General features: G+C 36.5%; 1 protein-coding gene across 3 annotated transcripts in view; it reads left to right on the forward strand.

Moving 5' to 3' along the window:
* LOC128986088 (signal-induced proliferation-associated 1-like protein 1) overlaps positions 1 to 10,921 on the forward strand; it is a 133,013-nt gene extending 122,092 nt beyond the window's left edge. For 2 of the 3 annotated variants that reach the window (XM_054406208.1, XM_054406209.1), the window contains exons 21-27: positions 1,297 to 1,414; positions 2,118 to 2,393; positions 3,135 to 3,297; positions 4,064 to 4,290; positions 6,218 to 6,399; positions 7,136 to 7,342; positions 9,775 to 10,921. In XM_054406208.1, coding sequence (XP_054262183.1) covers positions 1,297 to 1,414; positions 2,118 to 2,393; positions 3,135 to 3,297; positions 4,064 to 4,290; positions 6,218 to 6,399; positions 7,136 to 7,342; positions 9,775 to 9,979 — 1,378 coding nt within the window. In that variant the 3' untranslated portion in view covers positions 9,980 to 10,921. The remainder of the gene's footprint in view (positions 1 to 1,296; positions 1,415 to 2,117; positions 2,394 to 3,134; positions 3,298 to 4,063; positions 4,291 to 6,217; positions 6,400 to 7,135; positions 7,343 to 9,774) is intronic. The other variant, XM_054406210.1, reaches the window with a different exon arrangement.
* Positions 10,922 to 11,335: the final 414 nt, after the last annotated feature.

The raw sequence follows: 11,335 nt of genomic DNA on the forward strand, positions 1-11,335 counted from the left end.
CTTACTTCAAAGCTTTCTGATAACTCTCCATCTATTTTTACTTTGCATTTTGATTCATTCAAGGACATTTCTACTAGTTTTATTAGTTTTCTGGGGATCCCAAACTTTTCCATCTGCTGATATATTCTTCCCCTGTCAAGGCTATCATAGGCCTTCGAAAAATCAATGAAAAGCCCATGTACTTCTTTATTGTATTCCCAGTGCTTACTAATAACTTGTTTAAGTATGTGAATCTGGTCCATTGTAGATCTCCCTTTTACAAATCCTGCCTGGTGATCCTCTATTATACTACTTGTGTATTCCTCGAGTCGCTTTTGAATAATCTTTGATAAAACTTTATATCCATGACTGAGCAAAGATATTCCTCTGTAATTTCCACATATTCCTTTGTCTCCTTTTTTATATATTGGCACTATTATAGATTCTTTCCATGTTTTTGGCATTTTTTCTTCGTTCCATACTCTACATATTATATCATGGAGTTTTTCTAGTGTAGTCCTGCCACCTTTTTTCAATAATTCTGCTACTATACCATCTTCTCCAGGAGATTTGTTATCCTTTAAGGAATTTAATGCTTGTTCTACTTCTTCAATATTTGGATTCTCAACAAGAGGTTGTACATCATGGTATATGGGGATTTCTTCATTATTGTCAATTTCTTCCCCATTTAGTAACTCCTCAAAGTGCTCTCTCCATCTGTTGGTCACTTCCTGTTTCTGTACTAAAATATTGCCCTCTTTGTCCTTAATGCCAAATGCATTTGCTGTATATCCACTTCTGAAGTGCCTAACACATTTATAAAAGTCTCTGGCATTTTGTGCTCTCTGATCTCTTTCTGCTTTTTCTAGTAATCCCTTCAAGTACTCTCTCTTTTTCTTACGCAGGGTTCTTGTGGTTTCTTTGTTTACTCTAAAATATTCTTCTCTATCTTCGTTAGACTTATTGTTCAACCACTTCTTTTTCCTCTCGCTTCTTTCCAGTATAGCTTGCTCACATTCTCCATCAAACCATGGATTCTTCCTTGCTCTCTTCTTTTTACCACAAACTTCTTTTGCTGTGTTAAGTATACTGTTTCTGAACGTTTCCCATTTATTTTCTATGTCTTCCATAATCTCTGTTTCTTCCGTGTCACCTAGAACTTGGAATCGGTTATGTAGTTTGATCCTAAATTCTTTAACTAATGTGGTTTGCTTTTTTAGTTTTTCTACTGCTAAAATAATAATGATAATATAAGACGGAACATATTTATTCAAGCATGGTGAATGCATAAACTCTAACCTCACCTTACTGTGACAGATATGAGCGAAGTTTCTCACCACCGAGATCCAGCAACAGCTCAGGCTACGGCACAGGCAGTAGCAGCAAGTCCTTCAGTGGAGGAGACCCAAGGTTCCCGACTAACATGGAGGTCACTGTAAGTTACCTATAGATAATGCTTTCAACTATTTATAAAGTAGACATCCCATTCCCATGTGAGAGCTTTAGCTAGTCTTATACATGGTTTAATTAGACCTAGTGTCAAGTACTGTTTTATTTGTATAATACGCTTACCATTTATTTTGAACCAAGCCAAACTGAAAAGTAACTTATAGTAAGCGATAAATAAAAGTGCAAGCATTTGATAAAATATAAGACTTACCTTATCCAACCACAGTTGTTGGTATGACAACTAGTTTCGTTCCTTAGAACATCGTCAGGTCATTGCATGCAACCACATCATCATTATATTAATACATTGTGGTATGTCAAAAGATTCTTTAAAACACTGTCAGAATCACAATATTATGTTGATCAAATTATTAAAATTGAATAAAAAGTGATAAAACTGGTTAAAACTGTAAAGGCTGGCCAGCACTGTCTTATCACTGTCACTGACTAAATAAAACTGACTGAATCATGAGGTGTTTTCATCTTCATCTCTCAATTTCTTCATCATCTGCAAGCATTTATTTATTCTAGGCTTAATTGTTTTCAGAAGATTATAGACAGTAATGTTCCTATCATGCTTATAATTATGATATGATTGGAAAATCATATTGCACCCTAATTATATCCACAAACAGTTTAATGTCTCCAATTCTAGAAATATCAAAGCAGAGTTACGTTCTGTTATTTAGACAAGTAATGTTACCCAGGGTACCATGACGTCGTCTTCGAGTGGTCACTCAAGTGATGACCGATGGTACGACCTCCTAGAGCCACCAGCTGACCTGCGCGACTCTCCTCCCCCACCCCTACCTGCACGACTCAGCGCGTTCCAACCCGTCAATGAGTTCAAGGTAGGGGAGAAGGTTACGACTTGTCTGCTGAAGGCATCAGAGCGAAGTCATGAACTGAGGCGGCAACTTGAGAGGACGCCTCACGACTATCACATGGTCACTAGGATGCCCAAGGTAGGTTAGTTAGACAATACTGTATTCTTTACATAAATTATGGATGTGGGGGCCAGATATTTTTTAAATTCAGGTTGGGTCAGGTAAAAAAACTTTGGTTTTGGTTCTTGGACCAAAATTGGGTAGCTCTGATAAGTATTGATTTAAAAAAATATCAGAACAGTCAGTCATCATCTCCTATAATCGCAGTGAAATCGTAATCATGTTCCACGGTCATAGCAAAACTGAGAATATCTTCCAAGCTCAAGCAAAATTTTGAATATCTTCAGTGACACAAAAAATTGTGAATATCTTTGCTGTTCTTGGCAAAACCATGAACCTCGTTAAAATTAAAAGGTCATGGGGAAATTGAAAATGTCTTCCGTGGTAAGGCAAAATTGTGAACATATTCGGCTGACACAGAAAAATCAAGGATTTATTTCACAGTCTCGTAGACTTCATCTTTGTCTGCAATAACTACGGCAAAACTAAATCAAGCACCTTCTCAGAGGTTTTCTGTAATTCCAAAAATAAAAGCTTGACAAAAATCAAGCAGTTTGCACACCTCAAGCATAAATTACTGACCCGAGATTGGACCAAAAATTATTTCCAGCCTGAACTGATCCCTCAGGCTAACTGTTGGCTGGACCCAACTCGAAAATACGAGGGGTGCTCCGCAGACCCCTTACATTATTGTTACTCATTTAATTGTTACAAAACCAAAACCATGATGATTAATTGTGTTGTTTGTGTGTCTCACAGGTGGCAGACTACAACAGTTACCAGACGACCAGTGGCAGTGAAAAGTCTGCTAGTCTACCACTAGAGTGCAGCACTGCGTCTGTCCGGACACTCACTGTCAGTGACGGCCACTCCACTGACACAAGCTCTACTAGTGAAAGGCTGTTCGGTATGCCAAGTGAAGGTGAGTCTTACAAAATTTACTTGGTAAAAACTTGGGAGTGAAAATATAATAAACTTGAATATTTTTATTTATCACTATCCTGAAGTTCCATCACTTATTTAAGACAGCGAGACACACACACACACACACACACAATTGCATAATTCAAACTGAATATGAAAGGAGATTTAGGGTTGAACGAAGTGAAATGATCTGTGTTGTTTTGCCTTAGCAAAGCCCAATAAATTATGGAATGCTGGGTCCAGAATAGAACCGTTGACCATTAATACAACTAGACATTCCATCCCCATGTTAAATATTTTGCCAGATTTTTCATGAAAATCATCGTAGTTCATGTGAGCCTTTGACAGATTGTGCTGATCTAAATTATAAATTTTTGTTGAATACACACAATTTTCTACCAAGTCAAGCTAATAGTACGACTTATTGTGAGCTATAGTAAATGTTATGACCATACTGTGCAATATGCAGGCAACAAAAAATAAGGTAGAAAATAGAATTTTAGACCTTAGGACATTCTGGCTCCCAAAACTTTGTTCATCTGTATTAAAAAAATTGTGACTGCTGATCCTTATGGATGGGATGTACTTCAGTATCCAATAATGATAGAACCAACTAAACTACTAATTAGTAGGCAAGCATTATAATCACTCAGTTACAATACTAAAGAGACCATTGAGTGTATGTTGCAGTATAATTTAACTTTATTAAATTCTCAACTACTGAGACAAAGGTGACAAATTCTATATGAGATTCACTTTGTCAGATGAGTTGTCGGCTAGCAGTTCACCTGGGATGCGCCGTGGTGGTACATTGACACCGTCTAGCACTGGCAGTCGCAACCAGAGTCCGCGACCGCGAGACACTGGCGAGGCTAGACTGCGACCGTCGCGCAACCCCAACCGCAACTCTGCCAACCTCACCAACTCCACACTGCAGGAGGACCTGATTCGCCTGATCACTCCTGACGCGAGTGACCTCACCCCTACCAAGGTAACCTGAACACAACATCCAGTAGACTCTAGGGAAATGTTTTGTCCCCAAAGTTTCTGGCATTAGTTCAATTGTTTGTTATTCTATATGGATTGACTTTAGAAAGTTTATTATTTCAATATACAGGGTGACACAAAGGAACCGGACGTTTTTTAAACAAGTAGTACACAGTAGTTAAATGGAATAAAATGGTTTTAATAATGTACATAGTGAGGTAAACATTTACCATTTGTTACAAAAAAGTAATTTTTTTAAATGACGTCTGCATATGGCGGCCATGTACTTATCTACAAATGTTCATTCTGGTCTGAAAATCATCTGAAACTCGGGTCAGGAGGTCTTGTTCAATGCCATTGATATCTTCTGTAATTGCAAACTTCAAATCCTCCAGAGTGTGTGGTTTGTGAGCATAAACACGCTCCTTAAGAAACCCCCAAAGTAAGTAATCACTATTGGGCAAGTCAGGTGATCTCGGCGGCCACGGTATGTCACTAAAGCGAGAAATCACCTTGTTATGAAACATTCATTCAATACTGCTCTCACTCTGGCGATATTTTCGGGTGTTCTCGAAGTTCTAACAAGGCCTAGTCCCATCTTAATAGATGGCCTTAATCCTAGAAACCCATCTTAATAGCGTATTTCGGCTTGGAACCGTTCTCCATGGCGTTCAATGTTAAAATATCGACTCAAACCCCGCTAGATTTGACGACAGATTCACCATTTCGGACCAAAGTATCGTGTGCGAAAACGCGATGGCCTAGGGTCCACTGAGCCATTTCAATAAAAATGGCAAGTCTCACTGATGGTAATGACATAACTTCAATCTTCCTACCACTTGCGACAACAATGGAACAGCTGTTTAAAAAACGTCCGGTTCCTTTGTGTCACCCTGTATATGCAATCAATGAGTCTCTAACTGAATGTGCTACTGTAAAAATGCCATTATCTCCCATAGTTTTTGATACTATTAAAATATATGTGGAGAGAAGTCAAGGTGAATTTAAAAGTTGAATGGTTGGATGAGTTTTCACACTTTGAGACAAGTAATTAAAATCCAATCATGGTTTTGTTTTTTGTACCCTTTTAAAAAGAATAGGTGCAACTGTCATATGGAAAGATCCTTCTTTTTGGTGCTTTGTTGGCGCTGCCAAATATCAACTACATATGCTTGGTTCTGAGAGTAGGTAACACTACTATTATGTGATAGTTGGTGTGACAAAATGATTGCACAGCCACAGATTCTCCTTCTAATTTGGCATGACGGAAATAAAGGAATATCACAGAAGCACACTTTGACGGTGGTTCAAATCAACCATATTCTATTATTTTAAAACTGGCTTCAACTTTAAACACGTGAATGAAAGATTTTATTTCGAGTTGTAAATTCCTCGAAGAAAGAAGTGTCATTACAAAAATAATAAGATATTCATTACAAAAATAATAAATTATTGGCTGAGGTTTAATGCTGCTAAATTTGATGTTGCCAGTCTGACCAATCTAAACAATATGGTCAATATCATAGCTAGCACTAATAAAGTTCCCAAGTGGAAGAAACATAACAAACACTTTTTGTGACTGTAAATTTGAACTTGGACTATGAGTAGTACGAGAGATAAACAATTTCCATGTTAAAGTTGTAGCCAGTTGAAAAAAAAAATCTAGTTAAACTAACTAACCCATTAATTGATGAATTGCAGTCTTAATAAATTAATGATTAGTGATTTCTATCAAATGCCACCTTTTCAATTGAACCAAATTGATAGACTGTCTTAACTACAGACACTGAGGGCGAAAATGGAATTTTAGACTGTAGCAGACTATGCGATGGAGTCATTAGACTTGTTTTCAAGTTCAAATTCCCTAAAGTTGGTCCATATAGATGGGATCTATACTTCAGTATCAGGAAGTCAATGATATTGTGTAACAGGAGAATGGCTCTACGGGCAGCAACAAGCAGATCAGTGGGTCAGCCCCTGTCCAGGATAAGGCCCCCGCTGGGGCGCAGGAGGTGATACTGACAATGGCTCGCCCCGCTACAGTCATCAGCAATACATCCACTGCTTCCAGCCCTGCACCTGATCATCCCACCAAGCTCAGCAAGGAGGAGAGGTACAGGCCAAACTTGATAATGTCTCTGTAATGATGAAATAACAAAATGTCCATTTGAAGATGTTATAAGGCATGACAAATTATTATTTGTAATAGTCAGTGTGCGGCTGGTATAGTATGTGAGACTTTTTTCTTAAGTTTCATGTTTAAACTCTGCTAAATTACCATTCATTGAAAAATCTTATACGCCACACTACACTATTTTGATGAACTTCCCACGCAAGGATAAGTCCAGAAAACAGCTGTTTGCCGCCGGCTTAATCAAATGGGGTTTCATTGTGTACTACTGTACTGTAATGAGTTTTACCGGACACCAATCAGCTGATTATACTGCATTTGGGTGGCAATGAGTAGTTATAAGCAAAAACATAACCTCACTTAGAGGTTATGACTAGTGATTTTTAGGCCCTTGTATGAGGATTTATACAGATTTAGTAGTATGGCGTAAACTGTCGTACGTCACTCGTCCAAAATGTGTTTACCGGACTCGTATGGTAATCCCATACTCGACTTCGTCTTGCACGGGAATGACCACACTTGTCCGGCAAACACTTATTTTCAGGACTAGTAACGTAATATACTATTGTTAAAATGTGTTGAGTAAAAGACATTGTCAAATCTAGTATCTACCTCTAGATACTAGAAGTAGATACTAATTTAACCTTTTGTTTGAAATTGTTTCACTATAATTACTTAATTTAAAGTTTTTAAAGTAATCACTACCTGACATTTGCAGACTCTCCCCCCGAGTAAAGACAGGGGGAAAGAGCAACAGCAGCAGTATGGGGGAAGGTGGGGGAGGGGGAAGTCTTCCCTTACCTGACACTAGAGGTATGGACTGGGGCAGTCTAGTGGACACTGCTACACGAGCCATGCTGCAGGTGCATGAACACGACAACAACAATATACACGACAGTGCAGACGACGTTGCCACACACGCACTGTGAGTCATGCTTTGTTTGTTTTAATTTATGGTTGTCCTTTTATATTATTCATGGATAGGCCTCCACGGTGAAATAGAGTAGATTTGTGGTTTTGTGGAGCAACCGTGTCAAAATTGAAACTCTGTTGACCAACAATTTGTCCTTGATGTAGTGTTCCATCTTCATGGTGTCTTGAGTTGTCAACTAACAGCACTACACGGAAGTCATGTCATTCTAAAAATGGCACTCTACCTCGAGGCCAAAACGTTATCGAAGTATTTGAGTAATTGAGCAGAGCTCTTACACGTCAACTCTTATGCATTTATGCTTTTGTGCATACGCAAACTCCTGCTATACGGCTGAAGCAATCCTTTTAAAATTTTGCATGGCGACAAAGACCATATTGGTGAGTGCTAACATCTATATGGCGTTAAAAAATCCTCAAAGGAATCCGCCCCACAGGCTTTAAAAGTTTCAATGTAATCCTTATGGAAGCAGTATTTAACACAAAAACATAAGATCGGCTGTTGACTTAAAGGAATGATTTAACTGTTATCATAGATATTAAAACAGAAACTGTATGGATCATAAGCATAAACAAATGATGTCATTAGCTCAAACCAATAAATTCATAAATAATTAAACAAACATGTTTGCTTTCGGCAGTGACGTCATTGGTTTATAATCAGTACCGTTTCTGTTCTAATATCCGTGCTGTGTGATTAATTCTTGGTTTCAGTTGACTAGGTGTGTTTATATAAGTGTTCCGTTAGTTTTATCTAGCAAACTAAACATTGTTATGGCTGTAGACAAAAAGTCAGTGGTTATAAATTAAATTGTAAATACAACGGAATCAACCAATGGTGACGGCAGTGTTCTCTTATTCACTGGTTGTGCTGCTGCTAATGTTAATGGCCAAACATTTCACTCAGCTCTAAGACTAAATATACAACATTTTAATTAACTACAGGAGAAAATAAACTAAATCTTCAGATTTTGTTAAAAAACTTTTGATTTTATCATTGAATTAACTAGGGGTTTGCGGTACAGAAAATTTAAGGTTTGTACGGTTCAGTACAGTACGCAGCTACCCATATTTTTTGCAGTTTTCTTCTCAGAACTGTATTCAAACCATTATTTTTAATTTTAGTACATTGACATTACTTATGGTGGAAGGAAAATACATAAGTGTGCTATTCCCGTCATATTCTGACGTCACTCGGATTGCAAACAAAAGATCATCTGATTGTAACTGTCAAATTAGTATTTGTTTTGATTTGGTTGTTATTGTTTTTATAATGAACACATTGAACTATTTTGAAAACATTATAAAAACAATAACAATCAAATCAAAACAAATACATACTAATTTTGACTGTTACAATCAGGTGATCTTTTGTTTGCAATCTGAGTGACGTCAAAATATGACAGGAATAGCACACCTATGTATTTTCCTTCCACCATGGACATTACTATGAAAATGGATAGTATCCTACATTCATGGTTTTCTAACAACAATTACTGTACGGTACCACACATTACTAAAACAAAACCTTTTACTACTACGAGGATTGTGTAATGAAAAATTACAGTTAAGATAAAGGCTTTACCTATTTTACTCTGAGATACTTTGAATAGCCACGATAAAGTGGTTTTAAAATTAGTTTGAGAGTTTTTAGGAATAAACATGTTTGAAGCATTAATTGACACAAAGATCATCATCATCATCATTTGTATTTAAGATCATTTCACACAACTGGTAAATTATTTCCAACCAACACAATTTCTAGTTGTTTTTTTAAATTCTTAAAACACATAAAAACATTCAGTATGTAGACAGTGTAGTTGCCAGTTGAGGCTTCAAAATGTATACAATAAAAATTGTTATTTTTTTCATTTTGTTTATGGCGATTTCAAAAGGTCAGGTACTTTCTGGATAGCCCTAGTAGATAGCTACCGTTAGTCTACATCATGCATTCAAACATGCACTGAGTTTTCAAATGTCATTGTTCAATGTTCAACTGCTAGTACCCTATAAAATATGAATGGATAGTCCGGGTAACAAGATGATCTAGTGGTTGAGTGTGGGGCTTCAGTAGGCCCCAGGTTCAAATTGGGCAAGTCACCCCAACCAGCCAATGACCCACATGACCCTCTAGGTCTAGCTTGAAATGATGTGTAAAATGGTTCCAGGGTCAGAGCCTAGCATCTCAGAATGTGAAAGAACTAGTAAAAAATAATAAATCAATGTAACAAATAAATGTTGACTTATGTATTTTGTCAACATCAGTGAATGAAAAAAACATAGGTTTGATTGGAAAGGGCTTAATCTTTTGGCTTAGCTCTTGGAAAAAAGCTTAGTTATTTGAGGCAAACTTTGGACCAAATGGTTATTTTATTTTTTCAATTATTATCTTGATGATTAGTTATTGACTTTTTGGTTTTTTGACAGAGGTCGCAGGATGGTGGAGCTACAGAAGCACTTGTCACAGCTTGAAGGTCGTCTGTCCCGTGAGACCCGGCGGAGACTGTCTCTGGAGGAAGAGGTGAGAGGGTTGAAGGAGGAGAACCGGCGTCTACAGGAGGAGAGCCAGAGTGCAGCGCAACAACTACGCCGGTTCACAGAGTGGTTCTTCCAAACTATAGACCGTCCGTGACACCATCCGGCAGTGACAACTCTCATAAACAATGTCACTGTCACATACATGTGAACATTCTGTGTTTGCGAAGATAGCAAGATTAGTTGGAAATGTCTCATGATGTGTTTGTTAGAAGCACAGAGATGGTAAATACGTAGATGTAATGCTGGAAACTAATAAAGTTTGCCTCTGGGTAACTTTCATCTAAACAAGCTTACAAAATGACACCAAATGGTCGGAAGTGAGTAGATTCAAAGAATTAACTATACCATGCTTTTAGCTTCTGTTGAGTGTCAAATCTAAATAATGAACAATCTGTTAATGCAAAGATAAGTGCTTGCATTAAGAGGCAAATATTTGCAAATGTGATGCAACTCTGGTAACTAAATCTGTTTTGACCCTGGGAACAAGATATTGGAGGAAAAAATTGTAATATTACTGAACACATTTAAAGGGTCATAAAAATCCATTATTATTCCCACCATTTTGTTTTTAAGATTTTTACTTTACAAAAAAGTTATATCTCAGTAAATTAGATTAGCAGTCACAATTTGTTCTAATTACCAAATACAGTAATGTGCTTAACAATACTTAAATTTGGGTAATTTTAGATGCTACTGATTCCTAATCATGTTTAAGCCGTTGATTACATTTTAATACGGTTCCAATTGGCCTTAAACACTTTTTTTTATCCCAAACTTTAAATAATTGTTACTTGTGTGTAAAATGTAAGGTATTTTTTATAGATTTTTTCTTTTTGGTTATCACTTAGACGACGATATTTTAAGTAAAACTTCAGTAAATATAAATTCTTAGAAACAATTTGTATTTCGATCTTGCAGTAGGTAATGTAGGAACGAAGTTACGGAGAAAAATTGTTTGTATATTTTCACCAAGAGAATCCACTATACAAATTCTCAACTTACATATCAATCTATGTAAATCCAGCTAATATATCACAACACAAGTGACCTTTTTTAACTGTTCTGGTGAATCGTTAACTGGTTTAAAGGTAATACATAGATAGACAAACTGTATATACTTTTGTAAGCTTTAATAATATAAAAGTATTTTATTGTTGCATTATATCACATTATTTTACTATATTACCTTAATCAAGTTATTGTGTATTTCTTACTGTTAGACCAATCTAGTTGTAAAGATAGAAACCAGGTTTACCTCAATATGAAAATATTTGTAAACATTTTGTACAAAGAAAAGTATTTATTTTATTCTGTAGAAATAGTTAGGTTCATAAATTGAGTTAATGTTATTGACCAATATAATCTGATTGTATATATTGTATTATTCCTAGTGATACGAATTCTTCGAGTAATAATTAGATACCTTAATAACAGGTTTGTGACACTAAAA

The sequence above is a fragment of the Macrosteles quadrilineatus genome, unplaced genomic scaffold, assembly GCF_028750875.1.
Source record: "Macrosteles quadrilineatus isolate MER2022 unplaced genomic scaffold, UCM_ALF_1.0 Scaffold_2__2_contigs__length_208266976, whole genome shotgun sequence".
Lineage (NCBI taxonomy): Eukaryota > Metazoa > Arthropoda > Insecta > Hemiptera > Cicadellidae > Macrosteles > Macrosteles quadrilineatus.